A 24360-nucleotide genomic window follows, 5' to 3' on the forward strand; every position below is an offset into this window, starting at 1 on the left:
CTGTTTTTGACAGACGTGTCTGTGTTGGCACATTTCGTCGTCGGCAGGAGTTCACGTCACAACCACTCACACTCACATTCATGTAGGCTTAGCTGCGATACCAAATAATCAATATTACAGAGGATTTGTGTTTAATATTAGTTTTGTTTTTAAAAAAAAAGTTTTTGGGCTTTCCGAAAGTTCCTACATCCCCTCAGTATTCTTTTTCTAGTAGTGGGTTTGGGAGGGGGGGGGGGGGGGGGAAACTTTATTTAAAAAAAAATTTTCCCCCTCCCAAACCCCCCACCAGAACATTATAAAAAAAGAAAACTAGGGATGTAAGAGCTTTCGGAAGGCCTCCTTGATTTGCCTGCTTAAAGAGGGATTTAAAATTACACTATTGAAGTCCTCCCTCCTGCAATTTGTGCGACACCTTGTTATTGTTACTTTAAAAAAAATTTAAAGTTGTACACAGACTTGTCTTGAGGCTTGAGGTGCAATACTCAAATGTCAAAGATTTATGCCTATGCCATCTTGTCTAGAATTTGAAACGTGTTGAAATTTGAAAAGGTCCTTAAAGGAATTTCAAATATTCTCTTTTTTGATTTCTTCCTCACAGCCAAAATGTCTGAGAACGGAGCCACAGGAACTGGGCACACTGCTCGCTTGAGTGCCTACAAGAACAAAGGCAGAGATATGGAGGTAACCATTCATTCAATTCTTACCCAATCAAGGTTCTTGAGCTTGGAATTAAGTCGGGAGTCCATATCAACATGAAGTCCATTGACTGATATTAATAATTAGGAATGAACCTTGGAACTCGTGTAGATTTATTTTGCCAGTGACATGTCTGTACATCTGAGAGAGAAAGGTGGGGGGTGTCATGAACAAGATAAGATAATAATCAGATTATTTAGGTAAATTTTCAGATTCAGTGCCATGGGTTCAGTTTCAAGCTAGATGGGTGTTTGAGATAAAACCAGTATTGTATCAAAAGCAATACAGATTGAGATGATTGAAGTAGGAGCTAGGTGACAGAATTTTTTCTATATATATATATATATATATATTGTCATAAGTACATGTGAGGTACGGTACGTATTACAACAGACATTATATTATGCAGTGTCATAAATACCCCAGTTGGTTTTATTTAATCTGAAATGACATTTGCTATAGTTACCAAGAGAATTAAACAATGCATCATGACTATGTCAGAGCAATCCTCGATTAATGGCTTTTTTGTCGAACTGAGCCGCAGCCCATAATGCAAGAAAATCAATCCATACTCCCCAACACCAACAAGCAATGGGAAGTAAGGTAGGATTATGATACTTGAAGAACTGGGTATGTATTGGTTACCACTACCACCCATGAGCATTGGATTTCTGATTTTGATTCGCTCAGAATCTTTTGGCTTCTCTCAATAGCATGCAGAATAATTAAAGGCTATTATGAACAAGCATTATCTTTTATTATTATACTTTATACTTCTCGTATGTCAATCTGTGTAAATTTAATATTTAGAATTGTCAGCGAGTATTGTAGGTAATTAATGTAATGTCAGTTCATCATAACTGAATTGATTGATTTTAATTCAATGGTGGCTTTCATTGAAATTATACTGCAGGATTATTCAAGATTCCACAACTAAGTTTTTTTCCTATTTTATGTGATGCATTAATAAAATTTCTCCTGTTCGTTGCCGCGATATTTCAATCTTGATTTTTATTTCCTTTCTAAGGATATGAGGAGAAGGCGTGTTGAGACATCAGTTGAGTTAAGAAAACAGAAAAAAGAGGAAACCATGTTGAAAAGGAGGAATGTTGATTTGTCAGACAGTGAGCCTACAAGTCCTTTACAAGAACAAAATAAGGTATTGGATTATTTTATTAAATAGATGGGGTCCTGATAAGTCAATCACTTAACAATATTTGGAAATTTTTTGGACACCGATGGCATACATAGCAGCCAATTGACCTGATAAAATTGGGACTGTCCTCATCCCGATTTGTCAATCTGGAGAAAACGAAAAAAATATTTTAAGAAAGGAAATGACCTGGCATGTCCCAGGATTCTGATTTTTAGACCAACAAATTTAAACGAAGAACAGACTGTATAGCTCTAAATCTAGATTATAGGTCATATATAGTCGAAACCTACTGCCAATCAAGGTCTTTTCAGATTTAAGATTTGTGTAATTTATAATTTTGATACCTGTTTTCCAAATGACTGTCATTTGGACTCAACGTTTTAAAGACATTTAAAAAGTTTGATCTTTGACATCATGAAGCAAAAGCAGCATTATTCAATGACTTTGTTTCTTTTTTCTTTTTTTAAAATCAACATTGTAATGAGCTATACAAGACCCTTACAGTCATCCCACCAGTATGTAATTTTATTTATTTTATTTTTTTCTGTGAAATATAGTTTTTGTTTGTGTAAATCACCGTTCCCAGAGTTCAATGTCAATGGCACAGATCAAGGCTAACATAGACAAGACAGAACCACAGGTTGTTTTTGATGCTGTTCAGTCTGTGAGGAAAATGCTATCCAAGGAAAGGAATCCACCAATCAATGCCGTCATTGAGGAAGGTTTGGTTGGCAAGCTGGTGCGTTTCCTGGAATTTAATGATAGGTATGTGTGTGGTTTAACTCATTTGCCCATAATGTGATCCATATTATGTCCCAACTTGCACAAGGTTGACATCAAAATGTTGGTGTAGGACTGATTTATTGGCCTGTACTAATAGGATTAGAGTCAACATTTATTATTAGTATTATTTCAGTATAGGTTTCTGAGTTGTCCAATGTTAATGACTTATTTTTAAAAAATAATTCTTTTTTCAAAACATCAAAGTAAAGCAGTAAAAACAAGGTCAGAGAGTGGTCAGGAGGAAAACTTAAACATTTTGTATCGGGTGGAATAATTTGATTTAAATGATTTTTTGGAATGACATGGTATTGATAGTAACAGGTCTGAGAATCTTCCGCCTAAAGGCGGATTTCCGCCTAAATGGTAGTTTATCTCCGCCCATCTCATCACATTTCCTCCTTTTTCAAATTTGCCTTGTCAAACATTTTCCTCAAAACCACAAAATCACCATTATGTCATATGTCATATTTTGACACCTGTGCAATAGTCTTGTGAAATTTAGTGACGGTCCCGTTTTTATGACGTTGGGCCAGACAGTATGGCACCAGATGTCACAATTGACACAGAAGACCAGTAGTGTTCTTTGATTAGTTAGTTGATGGTTGAAGGGTAAGGGGAGGGACAAATGGGTCTGGATTTTTTTTCCCTGTTGTAGGTACCTATTACCTTTTAAATCTCTCTCTCTCTCTCTCTCTCTCTCTCTCTCTCTCTCTCTCTCTCTCTCTCTCTCTCTCTCTCTCTCTCTCTCTCTCTCTCTCTCTCTCTCTTTTTTTTCTCCTTTGCCTTTCTTTCTATTTCTCTTTTCTTCTTCTTTTTTTTTTTGGATATAGAATTCAAAAGGTCAATACATAAGTTATTCTGGTAAAGAAGTCTCTCCTCCTCCCCCCCCCCCCCCTCTCTCTCTCTCTCTCTCTCTCTCTCTCTCTCTCTCTCTCTCTCTCTCTCTCTCTCTCTCTCTCTCTCTCTTCTCTCTCTCTCTCTCTCTCTCTCTCTTCTCTCTTTCTTTCTTTCGCAACGACATTAAATCATCTGGTATATAGAAATGATATATTAGAACAAAGCAATGGTGGTTGGCTTAGTTTAATCTTTTTTCTTTTTACCTTTTGACTATGGCTTTAAATTTGAGAGATTCTTGGGTTGTATTTATAAGCTGACTAACTACTAGGTTTCTTTGCTTGTGTTTGATCGATAGACCGAGAAATGTTCCTCCTTTTTGACAATTGCTATTATCATCACTGAATAAAAAAAACACTCACCAAAACCACTACATCAACATCTCTACCACCACTACTATTACAATCACCACCACATCATCACCCCTACCACCACTACTACTACAACTGTCATCCCAAACCCCACCACTACCATACAACCACCCCCAAACATCATCCCCACCACCACTACTACATTACCACCACCATCACACCATCATCCCTACCACCACTACTATTACCACCACCATCACACCATCATCCCTACCACCACTACTATTACCACCACCATCACACCATCATCCCTACCACCACTACTATTACCACCACCATCACACCATCATCCCTACCACCACTACTATTACCACCACCATCACACCATCATCCCTGCCACCACTACTATTACCACCACCATCACACCATCATCCCTACCACCACTACTATTACCACCACCATCACACCATCATCCCTACCACCACTACTATTACCACCACCATCACACCATCATCCCTACCCCCACTACTACTACAACTACCACCACATCATTCCTACCACAGCTACTGCAATCACTACGACATCATCCCTACCACTGCTATTACTACAACCACCACCACATCATCATCCCTACTACAACCACCAAATGTTGTAATTACACTTTCAACTTTTGAAATTCCACCGAGTCGTGTTAGAAATTGCTGCGAGACAAATTTTGGATCGCATCTCAGTAAATTTTAGTGAAATTCAAATTTATAGGTTATGGTCGCATGGATGGGTCATGATCTTCACGATGAAAAATTTCCTCCTTTTTTGTGACCAGTCATTCTCACCCCTGTAGTAAAATAAGAATGGGAAAATTAGAAAGCTTGATAGCTGTGTAAAAATCATGACCAATATTATTTTATAAAGATATGACATCAGATTACTTGATTGCTTTGTTCTTACAGGCCTCAACTCCAGTTTGAAGCAGCTTGGGCTCTGACAAATATTGCCTCTGGCACAAGTCCACAAACCAAGGCTGTTGTTTCTTGTGGTGCTGTCCCTCATTTCATTTGTTTATTGTCTTCTCCAAGTATGAATTTAGTGGAGCAATGTATTTGGGCTCTTGGGAACATAGCTGGTGAGTAACATTTCCAATTGAAGAGGGTCAATGGGCTAGGGATTCTGCACCCTTCAGCCTGGAGATCATTCTTAAGTAAAGCTTGAAGAAGTCATAATGGCAATACAACTATTGGTGGTAGTGGATATATAGCTTTGCAATACTTGTGGAGAGGCAATTAAGATTATTAAGAAGTTTTTTCAAACACTTGTAAATCCTCAGGCAATTGCCTGAAATCAGACAATCCATTATTCTCTACTTCAGAAGACATATTATTAGACAAAAATAGATTTAATGACATTATTTGCTCCGGTATATCTGTCTTTGAGCCTTGAATTTTAAGATCCTTATGGTGTTTGGGCCAAGGATTTTGAACTTGAAATAAAGTAATGTATTTTAATGTAGTTGATTTATAAAGACTATTTAATGCAGTGGTGCTATATTTACTGTCAGCCAGTTTTAATCCGGAACTCCTGTCGGCTTCATCGATAGTCATGGTCCGACACAAGCCAGAATTTTTTGGTCTATTGAAAAATTTTGGCTAGCATCGTTGCCCAAAGAACCAGTCACTTGAGCATGTGCATATATATTGCTTTGTTTACTTTCTCTTTATGATGAGTGTTGAATTCGAACTTTGATAATTGTACAGCAATATTGAACTATGTGAAGATTTTAATAAGAGAGGTGGCAAATGTATAAGTGTCAAGAATAGATTCAAATGTGAGTTGTAGGAAAAAGTTAATTTGAGGATGGTGTCTTTTATTTGTATTCCTTATGGAAGAGGTAAGAAGCCAGTTTGGTGTATTGCATCGTGTGTAAGGTTAGAATTAATTATCGGAATAGTGCCAGCTTGAAGCAAGTCAACATAAGCAGGGCTGGCGAGTCGGAGTCGGTTTTAGAAGTCCCGACTCACAGTGTTCCAAAAGCGATCTTTTAGTTCAGCCCGCTTTACCCCTGCTCTCACAATGCATACTGTCACGCTTCACCGATTTCTGCTATTCAGTCAGAGCCTTTTGTGACTATTGAAATTATCAACCTTTGTTATGGTTTTTAAACCTGTTTTTAACTATTTTAAAAATGTTATTTATAAATACAAAGTGATTACTTAGAAAAAGGAGAAGATGATCTTTATTCTGATATAATTTTATTAATAATAAGATGTATATAATTTTCACACTAAGCATTAACTTTCAGAGTATTTTTGAAAAAAAATTCACTCAAACATGCATAATAAACTCTTAATTATCTAAAAATTTAAACGACCAAAGTTTTAAAAAAATTCACTAATTAAAAGTCAAAGACTATTTCTAATTAGTCACAAAATTTCACATGTGCCGGAAATTTGGTTATTTCACTATTCCGTCAGATATTTGAACCCTCCCATTCAACATTCGACGGCCTTGAGGATTCAATATAGTCAGAGAAAGATAGTGATTTTTCTTATGTGAACCTCCAACTAATTGCAACATAAATATTTTTTGTGTCAGATTGTAGAATGTGATTCACTGATTGAAATGATCCATTGTTTACCATTATAGAAGGGTGCTAACATAATTAAATTTAACATTGAAAATTGAAAAAATAGCCAATGTGGTAAAATTGATACAACTGAAGCAACATACCTGCACAATGGATAAAATTTTAAAAAGCAAACCGCATTCCCCCCTCCCCTACCCATCTTTCTGGCTCATCCATCAACGTCACGCGCGAACAATGGGGGATTACCGCATCCCACGCATATGGCCAAATATGGCTACACAAAGATAGACAAAATATTATTATCATTATTAATATTATTATTTTATTATCGACAATGAAAATAAAGACTTTGAATTGTCGTCGAAACATATGGATGAGTTTTTGGGGGGTTTTATTCTGAGGGTTATGATTTAGTAGTGATTGGTCATGCGAAGTTAAATTTGTCAATTTTTCATGTTTTTGATTGGCCACATGGATTTATTTTTTTGGCCATCTCCCAGTCCGTTAATAGAGACTATCAAGTTATTCTCGCACATTTTAATGTAAATCTAAGTCTGTTTTCAGCATTTCTATTTTTCCCAAGTGTGATATCAATTCAATGACTTATTTCAGTACAATGCAAGGTAAGAAGTATGTTCATTTTTTCATTAAATCTAATGTTTTCAATTTAATAACTGACCTAGAATTCAAAACTAATCAATTGAAGCACTCTCTCAATAAACATACAGCTGAATTAAACAATACTATACAGTGTTATATGGAAGTAAAATGAAAGTATGGAAACCCGTTGGCGTCATGTTTTACAGATTGAAGATCAAACTGCGTTATCGGCGACCTATGTTGCGATGAGTAAAGTGTTAGTATCTACTGCTTATTCAAATGTTTTATATGTTTTAGATACATAAAATAAATAATTAAAACAGTTTTTCTAGCGCATTTCCAAACATTTACCATGCTTAATGCGCTTCATGATATTTCAATTTATCCCATTGACCAAATGGAACCATATTTCCATTTCATGCAGCACCAATTGCCTAAAACCAAGGACACGTTCACACCTTAGTCAAGTGGGGTAGTGTGTGTTAATTGTAGAGAGCGGTGGGGGCTGCCTGAAGCCTGCTTACCAAAGACGAAACGTAGGCACCAGAATTGTTCACGATCACTTTCACTCATCCGACCACCGATCATGCTTAACAACGCTTGACTTTTGTCACAATACCTCTGTCTCTGAGCCACTTAACCGCTCTCTATAAATTATATTTTCATTTCTTTATCTGTTGTTTAATGTTTAATGTTGCCTTCGAAATCGTTTAAATTAATAGTCATCCATACAGTATTTGTAACTATTTATTAAAACTTTTTTGTCGATGCTTGATTAAAGACAAAATGAAATTTCACTTTCAGATGACTGATTTTCAACAACAATGTCCTATTTGTCACGATGATTTCATTAATACTGATGTTATAACAATTCTTGGGGAAAAGGGCTGTGACACCATTAATAAAGTTAGTGTTAAGAGAAACGACAATCTAAAACTGATACCTGGCTCCAAAATACATCGGCGATGTCAGCAACATTACACGAATAAAAAGAATGTTGCTGCAGCAGCTCTAAGACATTACAACGCTAAGCAGTCAACACCCTCACTACGATCAACATCTTCGTTTGATGTGAGAAATGAATGTTTGTTTTGCGGTCAATATCTCTTTAAGAGAACAAAACGGAACCCTGATGTTTTCCCTGTTAGGACTGAAAAACAATTTTTGCTCTCAATTAAAAGTAAGTGTAAAGAAAGAAAAGACGAATGGTCCCAGATGATTTTAGGTAGATTAGAATACTGTCAGGATTTACATGCCTTAGAAGTCAAATGTCATCAACAATGTAGTGTACATTTTAGGACAGACAAAGATGTTCCATCAGAATTTGCGACTCAAGCAGAGGTTAAAAAGAATCCATCTCGTGGCAGGCCAGTAAACAATGAGTGTAAAGCGGCATTTGACCATGTCATAAATTATTTGGAGCAAATTGGGGATGAAACAGTTACGATATCTCACCTGATCTCTGAGATGGAGAAGTATGGATCAAAGGCGTATTCTCCATTTTATTTGAAGAAAAAGTTAAGAGACCATTACGGAGACACCCTTTTTATCTATGCAAAAGATGGTTTGCCAGATATTATTTCTTTGAGAGAAAATGCTCAAAAGATTATCCATGCTTTTCACCAAACTCAAGAATGTTCTACAGCAGAGGATGAAAAAACAAAGATAATCGAAACAGCTGCAAAATTGATAAAATCGGACATCAAGGCCTTAGAGAGTAGTAAAGCATTTTATCCAACAGTGGATTCTATTTCACCAAAGGAAGCGAATGACGCATTTCTACCTTATAGCTTGAAGTTATTCTTGAAAAGTTTGTTTGAGCCGTTGGAAAATAGTATCATAACATCATCTCTGGGCCAGGCACTGATACAGGCAGCAAGACCCAAGTCATTGCTCACGCCACTTCAAGTTGGTCTTGGTATCCAAATTCACCACCAGACTGGGTCGAGGCTCCTTGTAGATGTTCTGCACAAGCTTGATTTTTGTTGCGCGTATAATGAAGTGAGAACATTTGAAAAAAGTGCCGCCTTGGATTCTGGTAAGTATGTAAGCCTTTCATGTGATAACGCATTTTTGCAATTTGTAACTGACAATGTTGATTATAATATTGCAACAATCGATGGTCTCAACACATTCCATGGCATGGGAATGATAGCAATAAGTTCACCCCCATCTGCGATTACGAGAAAAATTACCAGAAAAGATGTTTCAATGGAAGAAATCAGGGAATTAGCGAAAATTAAAATTCATTTTTCTAATCCAAAAGATCCTTCATCTCCCATTCTCTACAAGCCATATTCAATACCCAACTCTCAAGATTCTCTTACCAGTGTTGATATTCTATGGAGAACCTCTTGGATTTTCAGCTCTCGGAGACCAATGTCGTCTGGATTCATGCAAGCACTTGTTGGAAATAGAGTTTGCACAGAAACATCTGGTATTGAATTCCTTCCAATCATTGATCTGAAACCAACTGATGAATCATGCATATTATCAACTCTGAAATTCTTGTCATCACAAGCAAACAAATGCAAAACAACACCTGTCATTACCTTTGACCAATCATTATATTGGAAGTCCAAAGTGCTAATGTCAAGAAATGATGACAGCCTAAATAACATCGTGTTAAGACTTGGTGGATTCCACACAGCAATGAGTTTTCTTGGTTGTATTGGAAAGGTTATGGAGGGATCGGGTATCGAAAATGTCCTCAAAGTGATCTATGCTCCTAATTCTGTTCCCTTTATCATGAATGGAAAGGCCTACTCAAGAGCAGTCAGAGCCCATTGTCATTTAGATTCCGCACTTCATGCTGTTATTGTCATTGATATTTTCAATCTAAATGTTTCAGTTTTAACTCGATCAGTTGAAGATGAAGCCAATGCCGAAGTATTCAGCAAAGATGTGCCAGGGATTTCAGATATTATTTATGAAAATCATTTAGATCAAACCACACCTGAGAGTTCTTCTGGCTCAAGAGAAACCCGCTTTGAAGAAATTAGTTCATTGGTCGATGGAATAATGGACAAAAGCATTGCCATAAATAACCTTGAAACTAATCCAGTATTTCAACACACTCTGGGTGTCTATCCCAGCTATTTTTTTTCTTTTCTTTCTTTTTAATTTGATTTCGTCAACATGTAAATGAATGTGATTGCGGGTAGTATGTGTGTGTGTGTGTGTGTGTGTGTGTGTGTGTGTGTGTGTGTGTGTGTGTGTGTGCGCGCGCGCGTGTGTGTGTGTGTGCGCGCGCGCGCGCGTGTGTGTGATGGGGGTGGAGAGGGGACGTCTTCTTTGGCAACATTTTGATAAGCCTAAACAGTCAATGTATTCGCGAAAAAAAAATTCATTGTTACCTTTTCACAGATGTATCTACTTTTTGTTTGCAGCAAATATTTAATTACAACGCTTATATATTTTAGGTATAAGGGTATTCTATGGGGGAAAATGTTAATAGTATAGAATATTTGACATACCAAAAATATTATACTCCTTACTTTGTAAATACATACTAAACAGAGCGCGTTAACCATCGTAAGAAACTATCGAAATGGACCTGTGCGGGTTTCCGTCAATGCTCTAAACGTTTATCAACCGTGTCATCAGTAGGGGGTTAAATGTGCCGCCCGGTATGGTAACTGATACAATTCGTGCGTGCCGGTCTATGGAATCACAGTTTGGAAAGTAATACATTTTTGTAAAATTAAAAAATTATTTTAAAATAGTTAGCACCTTTTTATAAAAGTAAACAATGGTTTATTTTACTTATTGAATCGTATATAATTATATGTAAAAGAAATAATTTATGTTGCAATTAGTTGGAGGTCAAATTATATCTTTCCCTGACTAATATGCAATCTCTCTTGTATTACAACTCCAGATTACAGAATATAGTTAGAATGCCATCAAACATACTTTAATATTATATATTCACTTTCTTTAAAAAGCAGATACCCAGCACTTTCTCTGTGTTTACAAAGAATTGAATTCATTTTATTTTAAAAGTCATTGTGAAAACTAGTAGAGTCCATTAATGCGTCCAAACCCATTTATAAATTAGATATTAAGTAATTTGCGTATTGAGTAATTTGCGTGTCAATGCATGTTTGTGTTTATATGTGTGTGTGTGTGTGTGTTTGTGTTAGAGATGGGGAGTTGCTAGTGTGTGTTGGTATGTGTATGGATCTGTTTAGGTACGAGAAAGAACAAAAAGATTTGTGGTGGAGGATGTAGCTATTGAACGGAGGATAGTTGGAGGGAGAAAGGGATAAGTAGAAAAGAGAAAAGAAGGGGATTGAGAAAGCAACATATAACTCAAAATATACAAATAACAGCTCTATTTTTAGAGGAAGTTTAACCACGTAATATGTCAAATGTTTTAAGATGTTTAAGTATTATTTTGTTTGATTCATCAAATTTTCATTTCTCTCTAACTTTCTTTTTTTGGGGGGCACATACGACATGATATCAGGAGAAACCTGCAGGAGGTTACTTTTTATTATTGTTTTTAATTGAGATGATTATGTTCTCATTGATTGTGTTCTCTTTTCAATTTTTGAAATTGTTGAATGTAACAATTCACCTCCTTGTTCTCCTAAAAGACCTAGACCAAAAGTATATTTCTTCATAAAAGGTATGCAATGGGTTTCCAATATGTGGTGTTTTGGAAGTACATTTTGAGGAAAGTAATTACGGTATATTGTCATATATTTCTCTATCTTGCTATTAACACTTTCTATTACTGTCTCTGTGACTGGTTTTGTGTGAGAAATTAGTGAATGTATTTCAGAATAAGCTCCATTTGTTTCATCAAAACATTTGTTTATAGTTTCAGCTTTGTCCCTGATTAATTTATTGTTTGTATACATGTATGTTTTAGAAACGACATTTTCAGTGAGTTTTTCGTAAACGTCTTGTGTGTAATATCTATGGCAATGATTTTCTATGAAGCTACGACTATGACATACTTGAGATATGATTTTGTTTGTTTTTAATATATCATCAAGAGAACTGCAGACTGGCCCACATCGTTCTGACAGTTTCTCTTTATGAACAACTAAGGCTATTTTTTCTTCTGTGATTGGGATCTTAATTTCCCATTCTGATTTTTTCTCTTGAGGCACATCAGTGAGCAATTCACAGGTCTTGTAAGATTCTACAACTGCTAGTAGACTCTTATATGTTTTCATGTCTCTAATTTTCTTTTCACATTTATAGCATATAACTTCTGAATGTTTATTTTTAAGGTCCGTTCCAATATCAATGTCAAAGAACAGTTTGATTTCATTTTTGAAGTCTTTACAAAAAATGTTTTTCCTGTTTTTAGCCTTTTCTTTAACTGTTAGTGCACCTTTAGCACATAAACAACATAGTGAATTGAGATTTTTAAGTGCATCTCAAGTGTATGTTCCCTTTTTACCTGATAGGTGAAACCAAAAAAATCATAAAAAATAAACTACGCTTCGCGCACTAACCGAACTTTCACACCTAAAAGACAATAAAATTTTAAAACTTATAAATTATCAACGAAGGAAATCTATCGTTTGGTTAATGAGATATCACTAATTATATTTGAGAAATCACTTTTCAAAATTCTATTATGTACATACTTTTATAACCCAAGTTACAACATAACCAATAAACTTATTTTGATAAAAGTTTCACAATGATGTGTAGCAAAGAAGGGTAAATGATATTCAACTAAAAAATATAATGTTATATTTAATTATCTGGGTGAGAAAATGTTTGAATTAACACAAAAAAACGGAAGATAGGGATTAGTAAGGAATGCACCCAGGATTAAGATTACCTGCCGTGAAATCACTGACTTCACGGTTCAGTGACTCAGACTAAAAGATCGCTGAGAAGCAATTTGGAACACTGTGGACTCCCGACTCCTTACCACTTTCAGACATTGCATTTTTATATCATTCAATGTGTAATATTTTAGATACTAGATATAGATAGTATCCAGGCCTATAGAATTTGAAAAAAATTACATTGGTATTAGCTAAAGGTGAACTATGCTTCCAAAACCCCCTTTCCTACCCAACCTTCATGCTCTCGTGCTGTACATTTAAATATTTCAGGAAAGGGGAATATTATATTTATAATTCACTTTGAAAAATTAAAACTAAAACTATTAAAACTATTACTATTAATTAAAACTTTTTCAAAACTAAAATTCACAAATAGTAATCTTTTTTGTGTGTTTGTTTTCATGGGTAAAGGGGATGTATTTTATCTTTTAAATTTGATGATCATTAATCAATATTAATGTGTTTATTCGAAATGAGCTAATCAGTCTGTAGCCAAAAACTGATGAAGAGCTTGTACTTTTAATGATGCAATATCAAATATGAAGCGGCTTGTATTGTTATAATACATATATTGGGGAAAAGCTAAAAGTAGCTGCGAGTGTTGGTTGCATATTATTACCTATTAATACTATGCTTGAGGAGTCGGGAGTCGGAGTCGGTTTCAAGGCCGGAGTCGGTTTAAAAATAACCGACTCCGCCAGCCCTGAACATAAGTATAATGAGTATCCAAGCCAAAGTGGTACCCTTCTTTTGGTTATTAAACGGAAAATTAAAATTAATACCGAATTTGTCATTTGTTTTCTCTTTATTTGTAAGGTTTTTATTCTTCAGAGGAAATTTCAAGATAACTATTTAGATCAATTGGATGCATTTCTTTTACAAATTTAGAATCACTCATCTTACAAGAAATTTGGTTCAAATATATGTTTTAATTAGGCAGCTTTCTTGAAAATAAGAGGTCATCAGACATTTTTAATAGCGTGTAACAGGGAAAATGGACCATTGATATTGCTGATAATTTTGTCCACTTTTGCAGTCGTTTGATTAATATACGATTTTTACATTTTACCCTCTATAGGTGATGGAGCTGAAATGCGTGATTTAGTGACATCCTCTGGTATTGTGGAGCCTTTGATGCGACTGGTTGACATGCAAGCTCCGGTATGAATTACATTAACCCTCTCCTTACCACCCATGGGAAAATCGTCACATTCGTTGCGATGTAATCGACGATTTTCTCATTCTGATTTCTCTTGTACAACACGAAATTTAAAGAAATGCTTTGATTACAGCTATAGATACTAAACACTGTATTGTAAAGCTAACTTGTTACTTTTTGTTTGAGTAAGAAAAGTCTATTTTTGTGCTGGATGGGTGTGACATTAGGGGGAAATTCTAAAAATAGCTGGTAAGGAGAGAGTTAATGATCTTAGATTGAATGGCTCACTGTGTCAATCTGGTAGTGCACACATTATTTATTCTCATAAACAAAAGTTAAATTATAATTAAGTTTAAAACTTATAAATTCAATTGCTGAAACAATTTTCTGCCTCATGATCACCCTGACATAATACCAGGTATTGAGATTGTTAGTGACGTATTTGTGAGTTAAACTGCTCTGTCATTATTGGATTAAAATTGTCTGTTTCAGTCAAATCCAGGTTAGTGAGATGTCATAGATCAAGCATTGTGCCTAAACCCAGAAGTCCAGCTCTCAATCCTGACTGTTGGATTCTTGTTTTTCCTCCCAGAACAAAAGATTTAGCCCACATTGCTCACTTTGCAGCTTTGCACCTCACTTGTTGCCCGATCTCTCCTTGAGATAGTCCACGAAAGATCAATTTTCCCTTAATGAATTTTTTTGTGTGTGTTATTGCTATCAATGACCAAATGTTTAATTTTTTTCCCTACAGGCTGCCTTTCTTCGTAATATAACATGGACATTTTCCAACTTATGTAGAAATAAGAATCCTCCACCAAAAATGAAGGCTATTCGTTCATGTCTACCTGCTTTATCAGCTCTAATCCAACACACAGACAAAGAGGTCCTGGCTGACACTTGTTGGGCTTTCTCTTACATCACTGATGGTGCCAACAATCAGATTCAGGAAGTTGTTGACTTGCCTGGTGAGTGACTAGATTGCGTGCACTCTTCCTCCCTTACCCTCCCTTCCCCCCCCCTCCTTCTCTCTCTCTCTCTCTCTCTCTCTCTCTCTCTCTCTCTCTCTCTCTCTCTCTCTCTCTCTCTCTGTCTTTTTTTAAATTATTATTTTTTTAATATGGAAGTGGAGATTTAAAGTATTCACGTATAAAAAGTGTTAAAACTATGAGATTAAGTGCCTCTGATTGCAAGATGTGCTTATTGTTCATTTCAAAGCAAAAACATTTCCTTCATCGTGAATACAAGGATAGGTTAGAAGATGGATGTATCTTCTTAAAAGATATTTTCCATATAAATTATCTCATTTTGATTATATTACATCATATGACGGGCACAATGGAAGTAAGGGCATTGTCACATGCTAAATCAAAATCATTTTTCAAGATTAAAGTGAAAAATTTACTGACATTTTGCCAGTCTTTTATGTGATGAATTAATAATTCTTAATAAAGAATTTGAATGATAAAAACGCGGGATGTCGTTCATTTATCCTAAATCAGATCTTTTTTTTGTTTGTTTTTTTTTTTGGTTCCTTGTGATATTTTGTAACCATTTTAGTGAACCCTTTTTTGGTGGAGATGATCCTTTTGCCTGGATAGATGGTCTCAGATTAGACATCGATAGATCTGTTATTTGTTATTTGTTGGCACAAGCCCCTCCTTACTTGTCTATTGGGTGTTTTATCGCACATTAACTCAGTTCTATTTGAACTATTAAATGGATCATTACATGCGTGCATTGATATTTAGCCTGGCAAACCGCGGCCGACTGCGGTTTTATACAGGACAATGAAAATGATGCAATATAGGCATATGCTCTGCGTTTAATCTGTCGATATGTTTGATATTACTATTACTCGTTATGTCAAGCATTTTCTAGAGTTTGGACTACAGAAAGGAAGAAAATGGTGAATGAGTTGCTCCATGATTTAGTTCTGCATGGTGTAGTGATGAAAACACTGATAGACAGATAGATTGATGGATGGATAGATTGTGATGAATGATTTGTTAGAGGAATGAATTGATAAAAGAGATTGGACTTTTAAATTATGCATTTTTCATATATTTTTACGTGAGGGCAAATGTTTTTGGGATCACTAAATCCAGTGATGGCTTTTTAAATGTAAATAACCCGTCGATTTTAAAGATGTAAAGTAAATGAGTTGTAGGTAGTGAACCTTTGTGCTAAAACAGGCCTGATATTTAGAAAATTTCTTTTCACCTCCATATAATCCACAGATTTATTTGAAAATGTCTCATTATACTGATGATTCTGGCAGATTTTGTAAAGATTGTTTTTATAGTTATCCATGGATATATACCGTGGATGGTGCGATACTTAGAAATCATGTGTTTATCCATGCATGGAATAGGTCCAATAGAGTAAAAGACAAAACTTAGCTTTGAATCATATCTACATTTCTTAATTATTTTTATTTTCATTTTGTTTTAGGTATTATTCCACGACTGATAGAATTGCTTGGCTGTACAGATCCTGCTGTTGTGACCCCTGCTCTGAGATCTGTTGGAAATATTGTAACTGGTGACGATTCGCAAACACAGGTTCGTTCATGTTATGGGCAACATTTTTATTTTTCATTAAGGGAAAGGTGGTAAACTAATCACAAATTCATAAAAACGCCCATAAGTTGGATGGTGGTTTCTTTTTATAAGCTTTTTTTTACATTGGAATTTTACCTAAAATCTTATTTGAGTGATTTAGACACTCCTCTCCGTCCCATCTCCCCACTGTATACAACAGGCATTTATTAAGAGTTTGTGATTGGGTTACATTCATTCATTTTTAAGAATGGATTATATTTCCATACATTATTGATTTGTCATTGAAAACCTATTCTTGATTCGTTCTATTCACAGGTTGTCATAGATAATAATGTTCTTCAGATGCTCCCTGCTTTACTTGGCCACCAGAAAAATAGCATAAAGAAGGAAGCCTGCTGGATGTTGTCAAATATCACGGCTGGTTCAGTAGAGCAGATTCAGTCTGTGATTGACCATGGGTTGATTCCTCTAGTTGTCCAAGTTGTCACCACGGTAGGTTGGATGAGCTGAAATATGATTTTAGAATTAGAAAAAAAATTCGATTCAACTATCGAATCACATTGTCTTATCAGAAATCAATAAAATTAGTACGATTAGCATTTTTTAAAAACCCAACTTGATATGAATTTATTATCTCGATCCCATTTTTTACAACTTTTCCAAAAACGATTGTTACGTTGTATTTTAGTCTGTGCCAAAATGTTGTTTTTGAAACATTCAACACACACACAAAAAAAAAACAAACAAAAAAACCCAGTTACTAAATTATGTTGAAAGGCCAAGAAGATGTTTTAATTTTCATTGTGTTCAATAGTTAAAAATAATTCAACAACTAATTGTCTAGCACATAAAATATAGCAGTAGATAATTTAAAGAAATGATAAAGTATGGACAATGCTCTATCAAAATCTATTATTCATTTATTTTTTTCTGATCACTGATTGATTTTGTTTGGACATTTCTCATAGCTGTTCCTACTTGTTTTGTATCAGCTCGCTTGAAGTGGATCATCATAATCTTCAAACTTTCCTTTTTCCAAAAATAAAAACTTCTCATGATTAGTCAAAATTATCTCTTGCAACAATCTCGTTTTATTTCCGCTAGATCTAGCTGACCATTATTATTGGGATGAAGGGCACAATTACGATTACTTTGTCTTGATCTACAACTCAAACAACTGGACAATCATGCCACTGTGACTATGGAATTTGTGATTTACTTTTGTAGTAAGACTTTGTTGTAATCACTCTTTGTTTTCTCACAGGGTGACTTCAAAAGTCAGAAAGAGGCAGTGTGGTGTTTGACCAATCTTACGTCTGGAGGCACCGTGGAGCAGATCAGTGTTGTCGTTCAACTGGGTGCCATCACACCCATGTGTGATCTTCTATTGTCCAAGGACAGCAGACTGCTCATGGTCATTCTGGATGGTTTGAACAACATGCTGGAGGTGAATAGATTGGTCAATATTCATTGGCGATGATGATTCATAGGAGAAATTAATATAGCTTAATACTCTTCAACAGTCGTAACGTCACTTCCTTCCTAATGTCGTATGGTAACAGTAACACTGGCTCTAAACTATCGGAACAATGGCGGATGCCGTATGAAATATTTCTCCGGCGAGCATAAAAGCGTATCCAGAGGGAAAAAAACCCCATAAATTTGATCAAGTTTTGACTTTTACACATTCTGATCACAAGGCATATTTAAAGTTCTAGCCAGCATGAAGAATAAAAAGTAAGGATTTTCTTTGTTTAGAACCAAGATGGCTGCCGTTGCCTGGCGGCGTGATATCAGACTACTGAATCCAATTGCTTTGATTTTTACTTTTGCTGGGTGGGGATCCTGACCTCCCATAGTGGGCAGGGAGGTACATACTGTGTCTTCTATCCCCTTATATCTGTTTTCCAACATGCTTTCTGTCTTTGTCTCGGAATGAGATTACTTGGTTTTGTCCTGGCACTGGCCGGAATCCTGGCTGGGAGGGAAACAGTCAAATGCATAGTTATTGTTTTGGGAGATGATGTTTTTTTCCTTGTAAATCATCTCTCTGTTATCCATTATTATTTTTATTTTGAATTTATAATGTAAGCATTTGAGTGTATTCCTCTTTGTTTGGTTTTGTGCTTGTGTCTGGATGAGACTTATAGGTGATTTCAAAGTACATTGGTGGTATGCTCTTGGAATCTACATCTGATCACTATTTGTTCTCAGTTCCCCTTTGTCTTACTTTTTCTTGGGTGCTTTAGGGTGCTTTAATTGTAATTCTAGAAATTTTTACTATCCCATTTTCTTCCTTTTTACTGGCGCTGATATAACCTAAATGTGTTGCAAGCGCCGTAAAACCCTTAAAAACAAAACAAACAAACATTTTTACTTTTGGATTTCAGTGACAATGTTAGCTGCTTGACATAATTATTTGTTTATATATTTTTGTTGTCTTTCACCATTTCCAAGATCAATTTTGAATTTCATTTTGTGCACACATTCTAATAGTTCATTGTATTGGTAAAAAAGAAAAAGGTTAAACTACTGGCAATGCTGTTAAACACTTTTACTAGGCATGCAATTTTACTTGCACAAATTTACTCCGTATGAGGATTTGTTAGAAGATAAAATTGGCCAAATTTGCCTTTTTCCCTTAGATGCAGGTTATTTAACCAAAACGTAATTATTTTAATAATGAGAAGGACAGGTGAGCAAATTTAGCTACATTCAAATAATGCATTTTAGATTAATACATATTTCTTTCTCTTGAAAATCTAACTTTTCTGAAAATATGCATGTTTTTTTGTTGTTGTTGGTCTGTCTTTCCTCTTTTCACTTATTTTCTTGTCTTTTTGTTTTTCTCTCTTTGATTTGGAGAAAAAAATGTTTTGATCTTCAACTTTACATTACTGGTTATATAATTTGCCAATTACCTTCATATTTTCAGGCCTCTGCCAAAGTAGGACAACAAGAAAGTGTGGCCGTTTTGATAGAGCAATGTGGAGGACTTGATAAGATTGAGGATCTTCAAAACCACGAGAATGAGTGTGTGTTTAAGAAATGCGCCAACATGATTGAGGCTTATTTCTCAGAGGGTGTAAGTTGAAGACAATTTTTTAATCTAGACAATCTATTTTAGATTAAAGATAATGATTTTGATACATAAATAGTTTTACACGTATGTCCTATCAAGGGCATTTCAGATATGTGATAAGAGTAATCTAATAAACTTTATTTTTCTCTGTTTCATTCTCCATAAATGCACCATTTAGATAGCAGATGATTAGATTAGCACAGTCCTAGTCAGATTCTAGTACACTAAATTTCAGCATGCTATGCAATACGACACACTGAAATTGGCTGACCAAATGTGTTGGTTACCTCTCATAAGCCTGAGATTTTGGCACACTCAATTTCTAGCACGCTTTTTGGCTTCTCCCAAGAGTGTGCTGGAATCCAGCGAATACCGAATCGATCTAACCTATAATTGAATATCAAACACTGTATGATTAAGGGAAGCAATTTTTTACTTTTACAGTAATCTCTATTAAAATTTTGGATTACTTGGCAAGGCTCTTAAAGCCTTTTTATTCCTGACACTCTCTTCACTGAGTAATTTTATAAAATTTACTTCTCATTTTAACCACTCCACCTTTGCTGATGGTTTTCCTTGGATCAAGAGGAGTCAGGAAGAAGTTCCTCCTTTTTTTTTTTTTTTTTTTTTAAATTACATTTCCCCCAATCTAGGGAGTGGGAAGGTTGATGTGTGGTGGAGCAAGCAGGTGCAGTTTCCCACTCTCCAGAAGTTTGCTTAAAGGCAATCATTCAAAATTTTCCTCCTTTTCTTCCCATCAGTACTGATAGAACTAAACCCATTATGAAATGTTATGAAAGTTCTATAAAGTTTGGTGTTTATTATATAGTTGCCATACTTGTCATATTGTAGTTGAATTGAAATTGTTCATAAAATGTTACATTGATGAACTGATAGTTAAAATGGTATTGTCATCTTTTTAGTCAAAGTATTATCTCTGTGTTTACATGTCAGGTATATAATATTTCAAATTTTCAAGCTTTTGTTACAAATTGTTTGGAAGGAGTATATTCATCCTTTACTCTTTTTTTTATTTTCAATTTTCCTTAGGATGAAGCCTCAGAAGTAGCTCCTGAAAGCAATGAAGCTACGAACCAGTATGAATTTGGAACCTCACAAATAAGCTCAACAACAACAAACTTCAATTTCTAACATTATTGCCAGCATGATTGTTCACAATATGTTGACATTTATTTAAAATGTTATCAGCATTACCATCTTTACCCTATATGGACTTTATATGTTACTGTTGTAAAAGGGTGAAGGTTGTTAAAACTTTAAGCAAGACCAATGTTATTTTGTGCTGGGGAGGGATGGGTGGGTCGGAATTCCTTACATCTGTGAGATTAGAATGGATGTGTGCACCTTTAAAATTAATTTTTATTTTCTTTATTTTTCTTCCTTATGTTTATCCTGGCTCCACAGGTTTGTTACCCAAAAGTGTGATACTGTATGTAGTATGTTTGTTTCAAGTTTTCGGTAATATTTGATATGAAATTTAAACGTAAATTTGCCTGCTTTGAAAAAGTAGTGACCTGATTCTTGGTAAATAGCAAAAGTCTCGACTCCTTTGTATATTGCAAAGGCTTGACCTCATAAATAACAGTGGTTGACTTGTCATAAATGCCTGACTTTTCGTAAATAGCAAAGGCCTGACTTTTCGTAAATAGCAGAAGTCTATGACCCTTCATAAAGAAGCTAGGCCTGACTTTTTCGTAAATAGCTGTGGCCTGATTCTTTGTAAATAGAGATCGCCTTATTCTTCTTGATTCTTCATAAGTAGTAAAACCGTGATTCTTCGTAAATAGCGAATGACCCCATTGTAAATTGCATCGGCTCAACCTCTTCGTAAATAGTAGTGACCTTATTCTTCATAAATAGCAAAGCCTGACTCTTCGCAAAGTGCAGAGGTATGACGCGTCATAAAAACCGAAGCCCTTTTTCATTAATAGCAGTGACCTAATTCCTCGTAAATAATAGTGGCCTGACTCTTCGTAGATAGTAAATGCTTGGCTTTTCGTAAATAGTAAACTGGGTGGGGATCCTGACCTCCCATAGCGGGCAGGGAGGTACATACTGTCTTCTATCCCCTTATATCTGTTATCCAACATGCTTTCTGTCTTTGTCTCGGAATGAGATTACTTGGTTTTGTCCTGGCACTGGCCGGAATCCTAGCTGGGAGGAAAACAGTCAAATGCATAGTTATTGTTTTGGGAGATGATATTTTTTTCCTTGTAAATCATCTCTCTGTTATGTATTATTATTTTTATTTTGAATGTATAATGTAAGCATTTGAGTGTGTTCCTCTTTGTTGGATTTTGTGCTTGTGTCTGGATGAGACTTGTAGGTGATTTCAAACTAAGTACATTGGTGGTATGCTCTTGGAATCTACATCTGATCCCTATTTGTTCTCAATTCCCCTTTGTCTTACTTTTTCTTGGGTGCTTTAATTGTAATTCTAGAACTTTTTACTATCCCATTTTCTTCCTTTTTACTGGTGCTGATATAACCTAAATGTGTTGCAAGCGCCGTAAAACCCTTAAAAACAAAAAAAAAACAGTAAATAGTAAAGGCTTAACTCTTCGTAAATAGTAAAGGCCTGACTCTTCGTAAAAAGTAAAGGCCTGACTCTTCGTAAATAGTAAAGCCATTGCTCTTCGTAAATAGTAAAGGCCTGACTCTTCATAAATAGTAAAGCCATGGCTCTTCGTAAATAGTAAAGGCCCTGTCTCTTCGTAAATAGTAAAGGCCTGACTCTTCGTAAATAGTAAAGGCTTAACTCTTTGTAAATAGTAAAGGCCTGACTCTTCGTAAATAGTAAAGGCTTAACTCTTCATAAATAGTAAAGGCTTAACTCTTCGTAAATAGTAAAGGCTTAACTCTTCGTAAATAGTAAAGGCTTAACTCTTCGTAAATAATAAAGGCTTAACTCTTCGTAAATCGTAAAGGCTTAACTCTTCGTAAATAGTAAAGGCTTAACTCTTCGTAAATAGTAAAGGCTTAACTCTTCGTAAATAGTAAAGCCATGGCTCTTCGTAAATAGTAAGGCCCAAACTCGTCATAAATAGCAACGACCTGATTTTTTGTGAATAATGGAGGTCTGACTCTCTAGGGGCAGCGTGGCTCAGTGGTACGGTCTGGTCTTTGAACCCGAAAGGTACTGCGTTCGATCACATGCTGCTGCACTGTGTGGCCTTGAGCAAGTCCCCTCGCCTTAGCTGAATTTGCAGCGCTGCACTGCGGCTGGTGCCTGGGTTATTCCAGTCTTCCCTTAGAATAGACTCTAGAGACAAATTTCCCCAATGGGGTTTAATAAAGGTAATTTCAAAGGTCACTAGTTGTCTTTGAATTTCTTTCTCTTGACTCAGCATTGTCAATCAATAATCTTTTGCCCGTCCCATCATATTTTTATATCATGAAGTGATATGACGTAATGCATTGAAACTACAAAGATCAAAAATATACTTGGACAGAATGAGAAACCTCCTCCTCCCTCTTTAAAAATCTCAATAAGTGAACAATCAGTATTTTGCATTTGGGATGATTATAATTTCCAGAGTGCCTTTTTCCCCCCAAAAAAAATCAACTTTAAGTATGATTATATTTATCTGGAAAACCAGTTAATAATTAAAAACAATTATAACTGTGCCATCTGTTTCAATTTTTTCCTTGACCACCGCATGTGTTCATTTGTGTAAGAAAATTATCTCCTGTTATCATGTTGAATTAAGATATCAGCAATTGAATACAAATTCAAGTTTGTTGGGTTTTTTTTTTTATTTCAAGATTTACTTAATGTCACCAATATTTAAGATTTGGTTTTCTATATATTTATTAATGACTTTATTATATTCTTGGGATTGGGAGGGGGGGGGGGGGGGGGGGGGGGGGGAGGTTGGGCTTCTGCTGCTGTTGTGGGTTCCTGTAAAACCCTCGAAAACAAAACCAAGTGAGTACCTAGTTAAAAGCAATGACACTGTCAATAGCGCCAGCCAAAGAACCTGAAACCGTAGAGCATCTGGTCGAGCGTTGTGTTGTGACGAGGCTACCGGGCAGGCTTGTGACTACACAAATGCGGCAACGAATTCACCGCCTGGATAAACCATAATATTATTGTTGTGGTGTGAGACCTTCAGAAGCCATTACTGCCATAGGTCCTCTGTGATCAATTTTGACATTAAAGTTAAAGTTGCCAAATCTGGGTGGGGTTCCTGACCTCCCATAGTGGGCAGGGACGTACATACTGTGTCTTATCTCCCTCTATCTGTTTTCCAACTTGCTTTCCGTCTCATTCTTTGTCTTTGAATGAGATTACTTGGTTTTGTCCTGGCCCTGGCTGGGAGGGTAACAGTCAAATGCATAGTTTTGGGAGGTGATATTTTTTTCATTGTAAATCATCTCTCTGTTATGCACTTCACTATTATTTTTCCGTTTACATTGTGTTCCTCTTGGTGGGGACATGTGCTTGTGTCAGGATGAGACGTTTAGTGGTCTCAAACTTAGTACACTGGTAGTGCGCTCTTGGAATATACGTCTGTTCCCTATTTGAACCAATTCCCCTTTGTCTGCCTTATTCTTGGATTAGATGCTTTAATCCTTTTTACTGTTGCTGATATGACCTAAATGTGTTGCAAGCGTCGTAAAACCCTTCCAAACAAAAGTTGCCAAATATAGTAATAGAACCTCACTTGACCAAACACTACATTTTGGCACCT

The 24360-nt window shown here is 35.7% G+C and overlaps 1 protein-coding gene across 2 annotated transcripts in view; it reads left to right on the plus strand.

The window, feature by feature from the left end:
* LOC144968904 (importin subunit alpha-4-like) overlaps window positions 1-23397 on the plus strand; it is a 23821-nt gene extending 424 nt beyond the window's left edge. Inside the window, exons 2-13 of one of the 2 annotated variants that reach the window (XR_013644692.1) lie at window positions 599-681; window positions 1724-1855; window positions 2439-2617; window positions 4791-4963; window positions 13919-14001; window positions 14754-14967; window positions 16454-16563; window positions 16879-17055; window positions 17828-18010; window positions 19499-19648; window positions 20696-21664; window positions 22206-23397. Coding sequence is in view for 1 of the 2 variants with exons in the window: in XM_078907744.1 (XP_078763870.1) it covers window positions 604-681; window positions 1724-1855; window positions 2439-2617; window positions 4791-4963; window positions 13919-14001; window positions 14754-14967; window positions 16454-16563; window positions 16879-17055; window positions 17828-18010; window positions 19499-19648; window positions 20696-20797 (1581 nt within the window). In the remaining variant the exon portion in view is untranslated. Of the gene's footprint in view, window positions 1-598; window positions 682-1723; window positions 1856-2438; window positions 2618-4790; window positions 4964-13918; window positions 14002-14753; window positions 14968-16453; window positions 16564-16878; window positions 17056-17827; window positions 18011-19498; window positions 19649-20695 lie in introns of both variants that reach the window. The other variant, XM_078907744.1, reaches the window with a different exon arrangement.
* Window positions 23398-24360: the final 963 nt, after the last annotated feature.

Source organism: Berghia stephanieae, chromosome 3 (genome assembly GCF_034508935.2).
Source record: "Berghia stephanieae isolate SIO BIC M18660-M18661 chromosome 3, UCSD_Bste_1.3, whole genome shotgun sequence".
Lineage (NCBI taxonomy): Eukaryota > Metazoa > Mollusca > Gastropoda > Nudibranchia > Aeolidiidae > Berghia > Berghia stephanieae.